General features: G+C 39.3%; 1 protein-coding gene across 3 annotated transcripts in view; it reads right to left on the bottom strand.

The window, feature by feature from the left end:
• Window positions 1–2,941: 2,941 nt before the first annotated feature.
• UBR2 (ubiquitin protein ligase E3 component n-recognin 2) overlaps window positions 2,942–19,614 on the bottom strand; it is a 98,400-nt gene continuing 81,727 nt past the window's right edge. For 2 of the 3 annotated variants that reach the window (XM_039854622.1, XM_039854623.1), the window contains exons 37-47: window positions 16,986–17,082; window positions 16,698–16,765; window positions 15,407–15,542; window positions 14,849–14,939; window positions 13,687–13,817; window positions 12,611–12,719; window positions 10,622–10,678; window positions 8,967–9,044; window positions 7,916–8,086; window positions 6,375–6,476; window positions 4,879–5,128 (exon numbers count right to left, since the gene is read on the bottom strand). In XM_039854622.1, the coding sequence (XP_039710556.1) occupies window positions 4,987–5,128; window positions 6,375–6,476; window positions 7,916–8,086; window positions 8,967–9,044; window positions 10,622–10,678; window positions 12,611–12,719; window positions 13,687–13,817; window positions 14,849–14,939; window positions 15,407–15,542; window positions 16,698–16,765; window positions 16,986–17,082 (1,182 nt within the window). In that variant the 3' untranslated portion in view covers window positions 4,879–4,986. Of the gene's footprint in view, window positions 5,129–6,374; window positions 6,477–7,915; window positions 8,087–8,966; window positions 9,045–10,621; window positions 10,679–12,610; window positions 12,720–13,686; window positions 13,818–14,848; window positions 14,940–15,406; window positions 15,543–16,697; window positions 16,766–16,985; window positions 17,083–19,614 lie in introns of all 3 variants that reach the window. The other variant, XM_039854624.1, reaches the window with a different exon arrangement.

Genomic DNA, 19,614 nt, shown 5'->3' on the forward strand with positions numbered 1-19,614 from the left:
AGATGGTTGCCCTTCTGTAGAAGAGGAGCAACGATCAGACAGGAGTCAATCCTTTGGAGACCAGGCCTCACCTCTTGGTGGGCCCAGGGATGCCCACACGTGGCCGTGACAGCCCCCATGGGCGATACTAATTGTCTACAGTGGAGGGCAGAGTCCTCTGGGAGCTCCTTCCTGTTTCTTTCCCCAGATATCCATCCTTCAAGGCAATATTTCTGGATTGCCTCTGCATTAAAGAAGATTCTTCGAGACAGCCCTTCTTTCTGAGCTAGCAACTACAAGAGTTTTCAGTTCCTTCAGGAAAAAGAGAAAGGAAGCTTTTATAGTTGAAGGAGAGAATGATTTCACTGCTGTCCTGTTTTCAGTGTGGAGAAAATAAGACTTCTGGTGCTGCCTGGGGTATGTTCCGGGGCTCTAACTCTCCCAGGCTTAAGACCGGATCAAAGATGTTTGGACACTGTCAGACTTTGGTACCAGGTTTTATCTGACTTGAGTCAATCCTTGAGACCAAGGAATGATCCACATTGAAAATGCCGAGGGAGTCGGCCACCTCTGACAAGGGTCCTGGAGCCCTCTTCCCTCTCAAGAGTGCTGAGAACCATCATGAAAATGCTGCTCTAGGCCCAGATGTGTAACTATGCTGTTAACAGCTGTACAATAGACATTAAAAATTATACTGTATGAAAATCACTTTTGTGTATTGTATGAAAATGCCTGTCTTAGCCTATTCAAGTTTGTATCACAGGATCCCCAACTCTAATAGTTTTTAAGAAATGAAACCTGACACTGAAAGGAAGCGCTGTTAGCGATCAGGGTACCTTGTATTTCAACAGCATGGGAGTCACCTCTCTCCCTCTTGCTCTTATCTTCAAGAACAGTGAGTATTAGGCTATCTAAATAATCTCAATGTTTGCTAGTTTGGACCAGGCCGATGCAGGGCGAGCGACTGTAATAGGTCTTCTCAGGGAGCCAGGTGGTTGCCAGAGAAAGCTGGCCCATCTCTTTGGTCATCTACCAGTGCCCAGCAAGACTCTGGCACCAGGTCCTTCCTTGTGTCTAACCTCAGTCTTTCCTTGGGCCAGTGCAAATCATTTCACCCAAAGGACTCAGCCAGTTTTCAAAGTCCTGCCAGTCTAGCCCTGGGGTAGCATGAGAGATAAAGACAGTACCTTAGGTCTTTTATTTTTAAAACTCCATAGTGAAGAAACAGGGACTAGTTACTTATTCTGAACATAAAGCAAGATGGGTGTTCTAGAATTTGTGGCCTCAGCTCATGAATCCATACCCTTTTGCAACACTTTCAAGCCAGGACTGAGGCACCAGCAAATAAACCCTCAATAACCTCAATCAGGTTAATAAGATTAGGTGCTTGCGCTGCACACTGCCCTGCCCCTCCTCGCCCAGGGAACTGTAATGCTAGGCCAGCAGGTTTGCAGCTTAGCCAGGGACTGGGGGACCAAGATAATTAGGGCTTCTGACCTGCTATACTAGATGAAAAGATGGCTTCCAGTAGCAGTGCAGCATTCCTGCGTGTTAGTAACAGGAATGTGAAGGAATACGATGAAAATTCAGGGAGGGGATACCTTCCCAGTCCTCAGTAGACTTGACATTGGCTTTAAAGGAGGATACATCAGTCCTTAACTCCTGATGGCACTGTCTTGTCCTCCAGAGGATAAGTATAAACAGCAAAGTTAAAGAGAATGACGTATAAGGATGGTGATGAGTGGATTAAGCTATAAAGGACAACTCCTAGCTATTTACCCAAGAGGAATGAAAACAGGGCCACACAAAAACCTGTACATGAATGTTTATAGTGGCTTTATTCATAATCACCCCAAATCACCCAAATATTCTTCACCTGGTAACTGCCTAAGCATCACCCAGTGATGCAAACACAAGATAAAGGGAGCATGTGTTGCTATTTTGTGTAAATTCATCTGCTGTATCTGCATGAAAAAATGACTCAGTAACCAAAAGGAACATGGATGACTCTCGAATGCATTAGTTTTCCTATTGAGAGAAGCCAGACTCAAAAAGCTACAAAAGGCCTATTTATATAACATTTTGGAAGTGGCCAAAAGAACAGAACAAGATTAGTGGTTGCCAGGGGTCAGGATGGGTAAGGCGACCATAAAACGGCATGAGAGAACTTCTTGGGGAGTGATGGAACTATTCTAGCTCTTGACTGTCCTGGTTGTTAACCAACTATATGCATTTGTCAAATGCATAAAACTGCCCACTAAAAAGGGTTAATTTATTTGTAAATTAAACGTCAAAAAACCTGACTTAAAGAAAATAAGAATAGGGACAGAGGAAGGGGTGTATTAGAGGGTTTTATGAGTTCTGGAACTGATGACATTAGGACTTGGGAAGGGAGGACTCCGGAAGCAGCATTAACGACCAGGAGACAGAAAGCACAATGGAAACCTTGCTTTTCCAGTTTGATGCTTTCCTTTCAGGATGATTTTTAAAAGCACAGCAGAGATCTTGTAGGCAATGCTTCCCCTGCAAACACAGGATGTGGTTCCCTTTCTACATGTGTCTCTCCCAAGTGGAAAGTGTCTAGGGAGGTGTAAGAACAAGGACCTGAAGATAACCAGGTAAGGATGAACAAGAAGGGTTTAAACCAGGAGATGTCTTGGCGCCCGGAAAGACTTCAGGTACCATTTCCCTAGTAATTTGAAGTGCATGATTCGGAAAGGTCACAAGCTGTCATAGCCAAGGCACATAAAATCTAATCAGCTGAAATGATGATCAAGCTTTCTTTGGGAAGGTCAAGATCGTTTGGCTAATGGCCATAATTGACACTAATAATATAAGCATCTTACATGTCAAGCTAATACAGATGTCCCACTTTATTTGTAAGCAAGGTGACATGGGGAATATCTCCATGGCATTTAAGCATGTGAAAGAAAACAGAAAAAAAATATAGGCAGACCCGAAGTAATGTCAACATCTAAAGCATTTATTTTGATATCTTTAAACTTTTTACATATGATACATTCCAAATTTTACAAGTTTTCCACAGATATTAAAGTTATAGCCAATTTATTAAACAGATATGATTTTCCCTGATATGAAAAGCATGTTACATAAACATTTCCACAATAAACATAATACATGCGGAACAAATCATGAAACTAAGATGATCTGATAGGTAGGGAAGACAATTAGCTTAATGATGCAAACACCAGAAGATAAAGGGTGCGCATATTGCTATTTCATGTTAATTCATCTTTATCGGACTCCCAGACATTCTCAAAGATGGAATCCAGGGATACACTCAGCTAACAACAGACTTCTGTGAAGTCAGTCCTGAAAGCTGGAGTGTTGTTATGACTTGAGGAAAATGTCTGTGATCCATTTACAAGGGAGAAACCTGATCTTTATCATTAAAAATTTAATCTTGGCGACCATTATTAAGAAAAGCCAAAAGAAGCTGAAGTTAAAAGCTAAAGAATGGGATGTGACAAAGGCCAAAATAAACATTAAAATCATTAAGCCATCTAAAAAGCCCAGATCTTAGGAATGGGATAAAGGCCAGAAAAAGGGGGGGGGACACTGGGTTCTAATTTAGATTTTCTTCCTGTTGGGTGAGAAACACCTTCTCTTAGCTGGGTGAGTCAGTCCCAAGCAAGAAAGGCCAAGATCATCCTTTCGGAAGACCACCCTGGAGAGGAAGCAGTGAATGCAGCCTGTGCGTCCCCACTTACTTTAGCCTAAAGTATGGATTTCTGACCTTCCTCCTGGGTATACAGTGGATTCTGCAAAGTTGAGGGGAAAGGAACTTTTAGATGCAGTTCAAAGGAAACTGAAACGGTTACGTGCATCGGCTAAAAAAAATCCAAGAGCCTTTCATTATTCATTTGTCTCTTAGACCCATCTTAGAGAGGCTTCGAATTTATTCCTCCACTACCATCTGCCATCACTCTCTGTGTGTATTCATGTTCTCAGTACGCGTGTATCAAAGGAGAGTGACGGTGTGGTACTAATAGTTATAAGCTACTTTACTAAGCGGCTATCATTCTAGGAAGGCACCTCTCAGTAAAAACAATAATGTTAAAAAGTGATAAAAGCCTGGGCACAAAGGCTGTCCCAGGAATGTACTAAGTGAGCCAGCAGGTAAAGAGCAATCAATCTACTCCAAGAAATGCCAGTGGGGATGGGGTGGGGGAACCTCGACACCGAGTTCTCATTTTTTTTTTTTTTGCTAATGTTCGATTCTAGATGCACACACTCTCAATTTAGTCTTAGAAATAAGAGACTATATCATCTGAAAAATAAGGATACTTAATAAGTTTTGAAAAGCCCTTTAAAATGAGTTTTTCCTCTTAAAGCCAAAGTCTTGCCAAAAAAAGAAAAAAAAAAATCCAACTTTCCACAGCCCTGAAAACCACCCAGAGTATGAAGCAGCAACCTTCTCCCCTTCCTCCCAGGGGCTCCTGGCTCCCGAGTGCCCCAGCCCTCTCACAGTTGACCGAGACCAGGGAATGCCCCTTTCTAAATCCACTGCTTTGCTCGTAGAGGTAGGGTCCCGTCAGCAGAGGGGACACTGACCAAGTCCCAGTGCTGACAGTCACTGAGAGGGACCAGGAAGTGCAATCCCAACAGACCACAGAAACTGCTTCCTGCTGCTGTCAAACCAGATTCAGGCCTGGAGTGCTCTGTGATCAGTAATGTAACATGGCTCAGACTACTGGGAGCGGTCAAATGCAGTCAGATGCCCAGAGGGGCTGCGTCCAGCCCAGGAAGAGAAGCTCCTTGCAAGAAGTTATGTTTGAGGGACACAGCAAATGGTGCAAGAAAATCTGCTGACGGAAGATGATTTTCATCAGTCCCTGGAGCCGGAACTATAAAAATACAACTGGGGGAAAAAAAAGCTTAAATAAAGAATTATTTCGAAATCCAGTAGAACTTATTTCCTACTCTCTTTCTTGAAAAGCCCCTGGGTTACAAAAATCCAAGTTTATGTTTTTGGTAGCCAAGTGATTATAAATGTTGCCAGTCAATGCCAACCAGCGTCTGATTTGCTTCCTGTGCATGTCCAATTTCCTCTGTGATACTGTGCTGGTGCCAGAGCTTCTGAATCTTCTTAAATCGCTCTTTGCACAGATGTAAAGGATTTCCCCGTCTGGAAAGAAGACAGATGTCACTCTGGATGCATTCTGTTTATTCATCTATTATATACTGTCCCCCGACCTTTCCTAGATTAGGAAAAGGTATGTTATTGGTTTTAGACCCTCTGCAAAATTTCTGTTCGGCAGGATACTGTGGCTATTAATACGTTACCTTTGAAGGTTTGCTAGGAGGAGCTGAAGGGGAACAAATGCTGAAAAGAGGAAACTGTACACCAGACTGGAGTGAAGGAACAGGGCTGGGTTTGAGCAGAAGGGGCTGGTTGAAGAGGCTAAAACTACCCATTCTCTGTCCATTTCGTTGGTTAAATGTAAAAAAGGGAGGGGGCGGGGAGAGGATGAAAGAAAAATTACAGGGGTACATATGTTCCTCAGAGTGTCGTCTTTCAGCCACAAAGTCTAATAAGCAAAGCAGCCAAATGTGAGTAACATCTGGGTCTAATTTAACCAAAGCACAGGTTTTGGTGAGTTCATGCCTAGAAACTTTGCTCCCAATTCACAGTGCACCTCTCACTCTAACCAGGGCTCGTGCTCCTAAGAGCCTAGGCGCCTGGGAGAACAGGAAGAGCCATTGCCAGGCGGCTTGTTCCTGTAACGCTGCGGTCAATCTCCTGGGGCCTGTCTCCAGGCCTTTAACTTATGCTCCCCGAGACTGACAGTTATACCTAGGTTAAGACTTTTACTTCCTTTGGGCAAGAAGAGATGGTCTAAAAGAAGTTCTGTAATGGTGCTTGAGGAAACTGCTGTTAGCATTTTGCTGTGACATAACAGAAGCTACCAGAGTGGAAGTGATTAAGACTCAAATACTGTTGCATTTCTCTGTATGACTTCAATCTTTGATTCTTACATAATAAGATAAGCTCATCTCTTATCAATAAAGGTTTGCTCTCTTATCACCTGAACAACACTGGCTCTCCCCACACAAAGCCATACAAGTCACAGAGGGCTCTCCCTGCAATGCTGTGGCACTGTGGATGCCACATGGTGATTCAAACAGTTCTGGTTCTCCAGCGTGAGAAATGGGAAAAAGGTGCACTGTTTTGTTCTTTCCCCTTATCTATTCTGAGCGAGGAGTGCCAAACTAGGCAGTTAGGTTGCCCTCCTTGGATGAGTCCGCAGATACCAGCCACCTCCGCCAGAAAAAAGCCCCAGCATCAGGACCACACGGCTCGTGTCCACCATATACTGAAGGCTCTGGAGGTCCAGAGTCAGCCCACCCAGAATCCCTGGATGGGCCCTTACCTGAGTCCCTGGTCGGTCTCCCCATAGTCATCAAGGTAAGGAGGAGAATAAAAACAGCCTTTGGTTTTGCCGGCTAAAAATAGCACCTGACATTCTCGTACTCTGCAGAGAGACCATGTACACATTATATACTAGTAACCAAGGTTTGGATTCAGTTCCAAATGAACTGCAGTCTTATAAAAGCAGACAATACCAGTATTGGAAGAGAAACAATGACACTTATAGCGAAGACACGAAAGTATTAACATATCTGCTGAAGTTTTAAAAATTACTAAAATGGTTGTATTTTAATCAATAATGACTATATTGTAAATCAATACAGTGAGGGAGAGGAACACTGTAGATTAGGAATTGATAGCTCATGTAACACCAGTATTTAAAAATTAAGTGTGAGAAAGTTAATTTTTGAACATAAAAAGTCACTGACATTTTCTAGTATTATGAGGAAATTATTCATTAAAAATGGTACACAAACATTATGAAATAGGTGGCATGAAACACAAGGCAATACTGTACGTGACCAAAAGAATTATGAAATATGCCAGGCAAGGGGAAAAGCTACTTTCACATTTCTCCTAAAGGCTATTTAAAGATGTGTCTCCTGAGCCCTCTGAGAGATTTGCCTGACTTTTTTTTGGATCTAATAATTCAGCTCAATTCAACATTTATTGAAAACCTATCATATACAAGAACTTGTCAAGCACTGGGGGCTACCCAATGTCTGAGATAATCTGTGCCCCAGAGCTCAAACTCATGTCATCTCTTCTTTCCAAACCCTGAGATGGCTTCCATCTCACTTAGAGATGTCACCAGGACATACCAGGTGCCACGATTCTTCCCCTTGCACACACTACTCCAGCGACACCAGCTTTCTTGCTGTTCCTTGAACACGACAGACATATTCCCCAGCAATTTTGTATTTGCTGCTCCCTACCTAGAATGCTCACCCCACTTCTTTATGTCTTTCTTTAAAAGTCACTTTCTAAGGGAACATTCCCTGGTTTCCTATTTAAAATCCAGTTCCCCACCTGCCATTTCATACTCCCTTCCTTTGCATGTATCACTTTATCACTTTCTAAACTCTTATCAGTCTTTTTATTTCCTCTCCCTAGAAAATGAGCTCCAGGAAGGCAGAGATTTAGGTCTGCTTTGTTGACTACTGCATTCTCAATGCCCAGTAAATAGCAGTCACTAATATTTGTTGTACACTGTTGAATATACACAACTATATACAACAGCCTGTGATATGTATGAATCCAAAACCATGAAGACACAACAAAAGGACTAATTCTGACTTGATGTAGGTGAAAATCAAAGTCAATTGGAAGTTTCACATTAGAATGAGGCATGAGGAAAGTAGAACAGAATTGTCATAGGGGTGGTAACAATGATAATGGAAAGCCCAGGGCAGATATGAGATGTGAGGAGACGAGGAACAGCAGTCTCAGAATTCTCAGCAGTGAAGCAGTTTTTTGTGCCATCCCTCAAAAGGCATTTACTGTGGCAGATACAAAGCTACAAAGCCCTCTCCAAGGCCTTACCTCAGGAAGATGCCCACCCCAGAACCACAGGAGTAGGTGTGAGCTGTGCAAGCTCCTACATCCTCCCCTTCCAGTTCGGTCTGACAGCAGTAGCTCTGGGAGCACAGCAGAGTTCCACACACAAGGCACAGAGTTGGGGCTCTGCTCTTGTCACCACCTGATTTGGGACACCTCCGTGGAACAAAAAAACACAAGTCATTGTTCGAAAAAAGAGTGGCTGAAGAGCTGACAGTGGTTAAATCTCCCTGGAAAAAATTATACAACATCAAGTAGAGTTGAAGATACACACATCCTATGGTCTAGTCAAAATTATATCTAGAATAGGGAACATCTCGCACATATACACAAACAACTGGAGAAAAGACAAAATCATCAGTAGGAGGAAGAAATGTAAATTCTATTATCACGTAACAAAATATTGTACAACAGTGAAAACTGATGAATTAATTAAGTTACATATGTCAAATATATAAGTAAATCTTACAAACAGTTTCGAATGAAAAAAGACAAAGAATATGTACAGTACAATGCCATTTCAAAGCTGGAAACATGCAAAATAATACTAATAATGCTTAGGAGCATAAACATTTGCAGTTAATGTCTAAATGCTCCTCCTCCCTTAGAACGCTGGCTCTCTGCTGGGGAAGGAAGAGGGTGCCCCAAAGAAGAGATCCATGGGCATCTTCTACTGTCTGTGTAATGTTTAAGTATTTTACACTACTGATTATTTTTTATGCTGTTTGCATGTTAAATATTTCATAATGTATTAAAAATTACTAAGGGCTCTTATTACTTTATAGTGCAAATTGTTATTTATGTAACCTTTAATGAATCAAACTTAGTCCCCCTAACACCCCCTTTTCTATATCTTATTCTGAAATATAGTGGAATGAAACCTTTTCATAAGTTAGGTAGTTCGAGTATTACGGATGTTATGATTTTCCTACCCAAACAAACAGAATAATAACAAACAAAATCCCTTAAATTCTATGTAGAGAAGTGAGTGTTTTCAGAGGTAGGAAATGCTCAACACTCTAATATCACAACTTACGAGAAATTAGATGCTTGATTAATGAGGCTGCTGTAATCCTCTGGAAGGTCTATTAATTTGTTAGATTCTCTTGGATAGCTTAAAAAAACACACAAAAACCCAGTTAATATGAGGGCATGTTACAACAGTGACAGGGTAACTCAGTCAAAATGTGAGGTAGACTGAGTCTGAATGACTGGTTGCTACCAGAGTGGTAAAAGCCACAGTAATAAATTAAAAACTCACACTTAAATAACCTTAGGGTTCACATTTTTAACTGAAAAGCTCAGAATAAATGAACAGGATAGTACACAGTACTTATCCAATCTGCTCCATTTAAGTGAAAATGTGGTAGCTTTGGGAAGCAGGGGAGGCGGAGAAGAGGATGTTCACGCCCAGGCTCCTACCAAAACCACCTAGTAATGGAGAGCCCGACCACAGGACTTAAGATAGAGAAGAGAGAAAAGATGTGCTTATTATGGGTGATCTTAAGGCAGACATGACTTGGAAGAGGGGAGAAAGCAGAACACCAGGCTATGCTGATTCTGTGACAATTAATTCAGATAAAATTTAGATCCAAATTCAACTGGTATTCGAGGCCTCACTCTCAGTGTGCACACCTGCCCCGCACAGGCCAAGTGGTTTGGCCTTTGCCGGCTTTACCTACGGCAGAGGCGGGAGTGGACTGAAACCAGGAGGGAGCTTTCGACAGCGGTTTTTATACCAGCACCACTTGGGGAAAATTTTGGGGGGGGATATACATACTAGGAACCCAACTTTAGAGAAATGAGACTTGGTAGGTAAGGGCCCTGAGTACTTTTTAAGTTTCCAAATACACACTTGTTCTGATATACACTTTAGGCTGAGAACTACTGTTCCACATAATGAGTTTTCTGACTGCAGGCCGAACCATATACAATTGGTGATACAATTGGTCATTTTTGACTTACAAAAACCATATACAATTGGTGATACAATTGGTCATTTTTGACTTACAAAAGCTGAAATTTCAGATGGTTTGACCTAATAAAATTGGGGTATTAAATCATCTCTGGATTTGGGACAGGTTGTGTATAAAATCAAAGAAACAGAACAGATAATCTCCTCTAGTCCTCTGATTTTTTATGATAATGTGCTTGGCAGAACTAAAGAGATATTAACAGGTGAAACTTGTGTAATCACCTGGTAGTGCATACTTTACTACAGCATCAGAACACAGTTGTCAAAAGAAATGAAGAAAAAATAAAAATGACTCATCATGATTTGATAACTGCTGAAGCTGAGTGACAGGTAGTGGAGCCTTATTAAGCTATTCGTTAAACTTTTGGATAGTTAGAAGTTTTCTGTAATGATAGAAAAAGAACAGAGCTAAGAAAAATCTAAAATAGGACCCACATTTTCTTAAAGCATTTCAAAATATAATCATTTTGTCATTTGCTTCCTCTGCTAAAAATAATGCACTATATTACATTCTTAATTCTGATTCTTTTACAAACTGTCACTACCACTAGACTAAGAAAAAAAAAAACGAAGGCAGGATGGCCTACCTCTTGGAATCACTAAAGGCCTGGGAGGTCAGTGTTGAAGGAATCCAGCACTTAATACCCTGCTTCCTTCCTCTCTCCCTTCTTCTGCGACTTCCACCCACCCCAAGTCTTTGACGATCTTTGACTTACCTTATAGCATCTCTTTTACCTTCTAGATATCTTTTAACTTCAGTGTTCTGACACCAACTTTAATGTAAATGGGGGGTGGGGGGAGGGAGGAGGAAAAAAACCACTTTTTAGTTTTGAAAGGCTAGAACTAGACTTTTTTCCTCTCTAAATCCAGTAAAGAAAAAAAACTTTTTTGCTTAATCTATTAACCTCATCAAAAGAAGCTTGGAGGAATACCATAGTTTGTTTGCAACTTTTAAAATTAAAAGAATATGACCTGTGATTTTTTAAAAGCAAGAATGCTTACTATATTAAAACTTGTGGCTATTTATACTATTACCCCAATTTGGACACTCCAGAAAAATCAGTCTGAATTAAAGACAATCTCTTATTATCTGGAACTAGAACACTTATATTAAACAATTTTTTTTATTGTAGTGAAATATACATGACATAAAATTTACCATTTTAAAGTGCATATAGTTCTGTGCTATTAAGTATATTCATATTGTTGGGCAACTGTCACCACCATCCACCTCTAGAACTTTTCCAACTTTACAAACCATACACTTGTTAAACACTAATCCGTTCCTCCCTCCACCAGTCCCTGGCAATCGCCATTCCATTTTCTGTCTCTATGAATTTGACTACCACAGGTACCTAATAAAAGTGAAAACATGCAATATTTGTTCTTTTGTGACTGGCTTATTTCACTTAGCATGTCTTTGAGGTTCATCCATGTTATGGTATATGTCAGAATTTCCTTCGTTTTTAAAAATATCCCACTATATGTGTATACCACATTTTGTCTATCCATTCATCTACTGATGGATATTTGGGTTGCTTCCAACTTTTGGCTACTGTGAATAATGCTACCATGAAAATGGGTGTACAAGTATCTATTTGAGTCACTGCTTTAAATTCTTTTTTAATACATACCTAGAAGTAGGATTACTGGATCATACGATAATTCTATATTTAACTTTCTGAGGAACTGCCATACTCTTCTAGAGCAGCTATACCATTTTCTGTTCCTATCAGCAATGTACATAAATTCCAATTTCTCAATAGCCTCACCAACACAAATTATTTCTGTCTGCCTTTTTGATTACAGCTATCCTAATGAGTGTGAAGTAGTATCTCATTGTGGTTTTGACTTGCATTTTCCTAATGACTAGTGACACTGAGCATGTTTTCATGTGCTTATTGGTCATTTATATATCTTCTTTGGAGAATTCCTTTGCTCATTTTTAAATGGATTGTTTGCCTTTCTGTTGAGATGTAGGAATTCTAGAGACACACATGTGCGTGTCTTGTACGACTTCCCGCACACACTATACCATACACACACACACACACACACACACACACACACACACACACAATACCTACTAGATATTAATCCCTTAGCAGATATATGATTTGCAAATATTTTCTCCCCAGATTCTGTGCATAAAATAGCTAAATTTTAAAGGAAGGGTACTGGACTAGGTAACCCTTAAGATTTCTTTCAATTTCCAAAGTCTATGGAACAGAGTCCTTAACCACAGCTGTCCCCAACCTTGCTGGCACCAGGGACCGGTGCTTCTATGAGAATCTAACGCCTGATGATCTGAGGTGGAGCTGAGGCGGTGATGTCAGTGCTGAGGAGCAGCCACAAATACAGATGAAGCTTTGCTGAACTGCCCACTGTTCACCTCCTGCTGTGCAGCCCAGTTCCTTACTTGTTAAGCAACGGTTGGGGACCCCTGCTTAACAAGTAAGTTGATCAGAGGAAAAAACATTTCTACCACCTCTCTCCTTCCAAGCAAATATGCTTATACTATTCACTAGCTGGGCAAAAATCTTACCACAAAGGTAAATCCTTAAATAAGAAGGCCTAATCATCATAATTTAAATTACATGGATTAAATTTTGCCAGGCTCACTGCCTGAGAATTTTGCAATATATGCGATAAACTGAAGTTGTTTACATATAACTATTCAATGAAGAATAATGTACAATCATTACCTTTCAATCAGTAATTTCATTATCTCATCATTTTCTTGAAAAAGAGAAATGAGGTTGTTTGGCAGGGAAAGATAGTTACATAAATGTTCAAAATGGCTTGTTCCAGAAACTGCGAATGGAGAAGAAAAGAGTAATGCACATGACGACTAAGAGTAGATCCTATACAAGAGTAAGCAACAGCAGAGCTATGAGGAAAGAGTTCAAATTTTCTAGGTACATAACTTGTAGGAGTTAATAAAATGCACATGGAAGGGATCCATAAAATGACACAACTGAGAGTAGAGTCAGGTGATTCCTACACTTAACTGGTTACAATTTCTTGGTGTCTCAGTTTTATCCTTTGCAAAAAGTATACCTGCATGATCTTCATGGAGTTAGTTGAGAACATTAAATGACAAAAATAACATATGGTGCTGTGGAAAAGTTTAAAGCAGTACAGTATTATAAGATAATTTTTCATCATAGGAGGTGGATTCAAACAAACTCTAATCATCCCCGCAAATGATGAGGCAATCTAAAATATTCTATATGATGTCTGGGGAACTAGCTAAATGGAGATGCCACTCAACAAACTTTTAGAAAGCAGCGTTACATGCAGGCACCCCAGGCTCTGTGCCAGGCACTATGAGATACAGTGATACAGTAAACTTTTAAGTCTATCTTTTATGAAATGGATCAAAACCGAATACAGAAAACAACTGTGAAACAGTAAATTAATTCCTACATTAAGATTTATGTGCAATCATGGATTTTCTGAACTTTAATACTACAAGTTAAAATACACTTGAAATGGTCCGTTTTCACTTTTTAAAATCTGAGGAACCCACTTTATGAATAATAATCAAACATTTTAACATATGAAAACAAAACAGTACATTTTTGTACATGTAAATGTACAAAAGCCACATTTCTGAGATTCAATAGTATCAGACATATAAATGCAAATTTTTCTTCTATAGTAACTGTATATATCACGAAAGTCAGTCATCAGTTTTCATTTTTTGCACATCACTTGTACGTTGTTGGAGTAATAGAATACACACACTTCCTTCCTTCTGAAAGAAATTAAAAATTACCTTGAATTTCAGGTGGAGAAGGAACTCCATTTAAGTAATGAAAAAACAAAGCAGAACACTTTAGGAAAGGCATGATTCCAGCTCTGACATTCCTCCACAGATGCCAGCCAGAGGGTATGTCTTTCAAGGCACTAAAAAGACAATAATGATAATAGGGAAATCTAGTAAGAGAAGGTCATTCTAGGTATAGCACACAGTGAAAACAGAGACAACTGCTATTTGGAATTGATGGTATACAGGCCTGAGAGGAGTGGGTAGCCCTGACTATTATAGGAAGTCAGGTATAAATGGTGATGTAGCCTCTAATACTGTTATTAAAATTTATAAAAGCACTATTGAGAAAGAAAATTTGGAAAATAAAAAATAACCGTCCACTACTCTAGAAATCTTTTATCAGGTATTATTCTGGCAAACTATTTCCATACTAATCTTACACAGTCATAACTGTAACAGATAGAATTTAAAATTTACATGTTTTTCAGAACATCATAAACCATAATTTTTATTGAAACTGTAATATTCTGGAACACATCAATCATAACCAATACCAAATTATTCCCCTGTAATTTAGAGTGCTTTAAATTCTTTGCTAATATAAATAATATCAGAGTGTACATCTTTTATGTCTATAGGTTTTTCTAAGTTGGATTATTTTGTTAGTGTGGATTCTCAGAAATGGAGTAACTTTGTTAAAAAACAAACATTATAGTTATTGACTTATATCATGACAAAGCTAAATGAAACTTGTACCAAATCAAAACGACTCCAACACTATATCAAGTTCTAACAATTTCACTGCATTCCTGCCAGTCCTGGTAATTGCCTGAAAAATGTATTATGTCAATTTAATTTGCATATTTAAATTGCCAGTGAGATAACATGTTTTAGAGCAGCACTTTTCAAAGTAAGATCCATGTCTCCACTCTCCTCTGAGCAAAAGAAGGGCTCCATGACCAAATAAATGTGGCAATCTCTGCATATTACTCCTCTTAGATATCTGCCATGTCTGAGATTTCTAATCACGTTAGTACAGATATACTCCCTTCTTTTTAAAACATGTCAACAGACAGCAATTTCCCTTATTTAACAAATGAATTCTTTTTTCATGCTATTACCTACTAATACTGGGGAACTGCCTATCATGTAAAGATTAGGATCCCACCTTCCTGTGTACTGGCGAAGTGTTTTATACAAAGCAAGGACTGCTAATTCTTCTTCACCAGCAGGAGTTTCTTGATCCATGCCATTCTCTTCTGAAAGAGGAAATATTCATACTTTGAATTTGCCAATTAAATGGACTGATGACATCATTTAAGCACTCAAATATACTTATACGCTTGCATATAGTATGAAAGGACCCCCACAAAACACACGGCACTTTAACCTCCAAGGTATGAGTATACTACTGTCAGAACAAGGAGCTGCAGGCTTTGGGAGAGGAAGTCCAGTGTGGTGACTCAGGGTGCCAGGCAGCACGCTGTGAGCAGAATCAGCTATATATATGGTCTATGGTACTCAAATATTACTAAACTTATGAAATAAAAATAAGTAAAAACACTCACATTGCTAAGGGATTTTAATAGAATGTGTTTCAAAATTTGTCATATGAGGATAAACAGAAAAAATAATTTACATTCTTATCCAAGCACCTTTTCCTTTAATAGTTTTTAAACTGAGAAAACTCAAGCAGTTCTTCAAGAAGCTGACAGAAAGGAGTTACCTGTACACGAGGTAAGTAAGATCTGTACAATGTGTGCCATAGTAACCAGATGGAAAATGTGAAGGTCTCCAGTTTCAAGGCTGATTCCTGAAAAATCCTGACACTGCAACGCGGGGAAAGCGAGCACCAAGCCCACCTAGATACCAAATCCAGAGTTATCATACAGATCACCTTTCCTCTCACACCTAAACACATTTCTGTTTTCTTGATATGACCCCCCTCGGAGCTCAGCCCCTTCCCTTAAGGAATCTTTGTTCTTAAAGGGTATACATGTTAGCAAGTCCACTAGGGTTGGCTAAATGAAATCTAGATGGGTGCTATCACTTCATTTACCCAGCAATTCCCTTATATGTGGTCTACTGTTAGTAACAGCTGAAATCTTTCTAGGGAGTGAGCAGTGGAAAATGCATGGATTTTGGACCCACGAAAATCTAGATAGGAACCCTAGCTTCTCTTATGGGCTTTTTAGACAAGTCAACACCTTGAGTCTGTCTCTCTGTTGGTAAACTAGAGATAATATATATGTGTTTATAATACCACAGTAGTAAGAATGAAAAGACTAAACAAGAATGTGTGTGGAAGGAGTCGGGCACATGATAAATACCAGCTCTCTTGTCAGCCTGTTGCCTGTACGATGTTGGTTTTCACAGGAGTGGTGGGAACAGTGACAGTGGATAACTTACTAGGGACATACTGCTCTAAACTCTTTACATCGATCATCCCACTGAGTTCTGAAACAATCATACGAGGTAGGTACTAACTTAAAGTTACAGAATGTGATGTCCAAAGAGATTAAGGGGATAGCACCTGGGGTTGCTGTGCGTGGCGCTGCACTCAGTGTCCCGAGTAAGGGAACTCTTTGAGGTGGGGCTGAAGTTCAGCCACCTACTGCTTGGCCAGTGGTGTGTCCTGGCACCAGACTGCACAGAAGACATACCTTTCTCTAAATCACACAAAGGGGCTGTATGTGCCCCAAAGCACTGTAGGGGTCAGTAGTAGCCCTTACATTACTAGTGTTATTTTTTATAGGTAAAAAGTATAGAGAGGTTAAATTACTGACTTTAGCCCCAAAGCAAAATAAGAGAGGATTAGACACCCAGGTCAAGACTCTCAATTAGATTCCTTAACATTTTCTTTTTGAGGATCCCCAGAAAAGAAATGTACTGAGACATGGTAAGAGTAATAGGTGATACTCTTCCCTGTCTGCCTCTACATCATTCACCAAGTCTAGGATATTAGAGTTCTATAATACAATAAAGAAAATTTCAAAAACAAATGACGAGATACCCACCAATAAATGAAACATGTCGATATCTAATATGCATGGAAGGTCTTCATGATTGTCATCAGGCACCAATGCTAAATAAAAAAAATACATTAGCACATTTCATATGCCAATGTAAGTAATTTATTAAAAATGCAAGATATATATGTATTTATAAGCTAGAACTTGTACATAAGACAAAACAGTATTACCAAAATATTTCTCTCATAATGAAGAGACGTTATATCACTAAAAACAAAATTACAGAAGATGAGAAATTACCATAACATATATGGTACATGTATTAACACTCACATGCAAAAAGTCTACAAAAATGTTCCTGCACCACTGAGAGTAATGCCACTGTCCAGTGTGCTGCAGCGAACCTTGTTAGTGACCTAAGACAGTCATCCTAAAAAAAAGAGATTGACACAATTAACGAAGCCAATGCATATGAAGTACTTTTCTTCTTTTAGGAATGCTAGTTTAAAGCATAGCTAGTTGAAGCAAAGCCAGATGCACATCGAAATCTTTCTAGATGGTATGGAACTGAATCAATGACATCTTTAATGACATGTCTCTAACATGCAATGAATGGAATGAGAAATATCTAATTGCCGAATAAAATGAAGCTATCTCCTTGCCACCATGTTGCTGGTTCTCCACGGAAAAGAAAAGGAGTACGCATGTATCCAGACAGCAAACAACAGACTCCCAAGAATGTAATGAAGTATTTTTTTTCAGCTTCACTGAAATATAATAATTAGTTGTTTGTATCTACATTGTACAATTCAATGAGTTTTTTCAATTATAGTCAGCATACAATAATACATTAGTTTCAGTTGTATAGCACAGTAATTAGACTCTATGTAACTCATAAAGTGGTCATCCCACTAAATCTAGTACCCACCCTTCTTTCCCCTTACATATTTATTACAACATTGCTGGCTATCTTCCTTATGCTATACTTTATACCTCCATGATTATTTTGTAACTATCCATTTGTAGTTCTTAATCCCTTTGCCTTTTTTCACCATCTCCCCCCAACCCCCTTCCCATCTAGTAGCCCTCAAAAATTCTCTATGAGTTTGCCTCCATTTTTGTTGTTGTTGTGAAATCATGTGGTATATGTCTTTCTCTGACTTCATTCAGCACAATATCCTCTAGGTCCATCAAGGCAATATCTTTTTCCATCCTCTTCCTTTTAGTTTGTGTGTGTCTCTTAATCTGAAGCGAGTCTCTTGTAGGCAGCATATGTAGGGGTCTTGTTTTCTTATCCATTCAGTCACTCTATCTTTTAGTTGGGGCACTTAATTCTTTTCCATTTGAGGTACTTGTTGATAGATATGTAGTTTTATCAGTCTTTACTCATGTTTTTGATACTTTTTTTCTTCCTAAAGAAGTCTCTCCAACATTTCCTGTAGTACTGGCTTGGTGTAGATGAATTCATTTAGCTTTTATTTTTTTTTATTTTTTTTTTTATTTGGGAAGCTCTTTATCTGTCCTTCAACTCTAAATGATAGTTTTGCTGGATAAAGTATTCTTGGTTGCAGATCCTAGGTTTTCATCACTTTGAATATTTTGTGCCAAGCCCTTCTGTCCTGCAAAGTTTCTTTAGAGAAATCAGCTGCCAGTCTTATGGGAGCTCCCTTGTAAGTAACTAGCTGCTTTTCTCTTGCTGCTTTTAAGATTCTCTCTTTGTATTTAACCTTTGGCAATTTGATTATGATGTGTCTTGGTGTGGGCCTCTTTGAGTTCATCTTTTTTGGAACTCTCTGAGCTTCCTGGGGTTGTATGTTTATTTCCTAATGAAACATTTTTTAATATTTATTTTAAAGAGATACTCTAACTACATATAAATACAAATTAAAATCAAGTAGAAATATGCTAATGAAAAAAGACAGATGAGTAATAAGTTGAGTTTTCCTTTCCTGCTTAATGTTCTATTTTCCAATTTTTTTTGTAATGTTCTTTGGTTCAACAAATTTTGAGGACCTTCTACACAAAACCAAAACATCTTGGTTTTAAAGATGTTAAAATAAAAATTTACCCCTCACCCCGCAACTCCTGCTCTCAAGGAGCTCACAACCCCTGGGGGCGGGAAAGGGAAGTGGGTAGGAGGAGGAGGAAGCAACTGAAGGAGGCAGTACCACACAGATGAGGGATATCTCACTCACAGGACATGATCTGAGGTTTCTCAGGTAAGGCAAAGCTTGAAGAGAATCTTAAAAAGGAGTCTACCCTTCGGGTACTCTGGCAATGACAAAGGGCTGGGAACTAGCATTGGAGATTAGGAATGATTCTGCAAGCCTGAACCATAGATGTGGAGATTGGCAGGTGATAATGGAGAAACAGGCTAAAAAGTTTAAAAGATACGATCAGGGTGACTTCTAGAGGAACCCCTCTAATAATGCATTAGAAAAGAATGAGATTCAGGGTACACACTGCTAGGCAAGAAATTATATGGGGTTGAAGCAAACAAGTAGAAGTACGAATGGAAGGAACAGGAAAAATATGCAGATGGGAATTCAACAAACTCTGCTGACCAACTGGATCCGAACATCTAGACCATGATGCAACCAATTGGACTTCTGAGTTTCTAGCTTGGTTACCTGGATGGACAGTGATCATATTAGCTAAGACAACAGGCAATATAGGAAGAAAAATTATTTAGATTGTTCAATTTGAGGAGCCTTTAGGAGATCCAGGTGAAAAAAATAAAGCAGGCAATGAGATAATAAATCCGGTTTGGAGATACACAGTTGGGAATCATTTGGATATAACTGAAATCAAGAGGCATAAATGGGGCTACCAGGAAGAGTATCAGATGACTGAAGGTCATGGGCTGAACTCTGGGTGTTTAAAACATTTATAGGATGGAGGAGGGGGTGCAGACTGAGGAACTGCCAGAGAGGTAGAGAGAAAACTTGGAATGTCACAGAAA

Source organism: Pteropus medius, unplaced genomic scaffold (assembly GCF_902729225.1).
Source record: "Pteropus medius unplaced genomic scaffold, Ma_sr-lr_union100, whole genome shotgun sequence".
NCBI classification, from domain to species: domain Eukaryota; kingdom Metazoa; phylum Chordata; class Mammalia; order Chiroptera; family Pteropodidae; genus Pteropus; species Pteropus medius.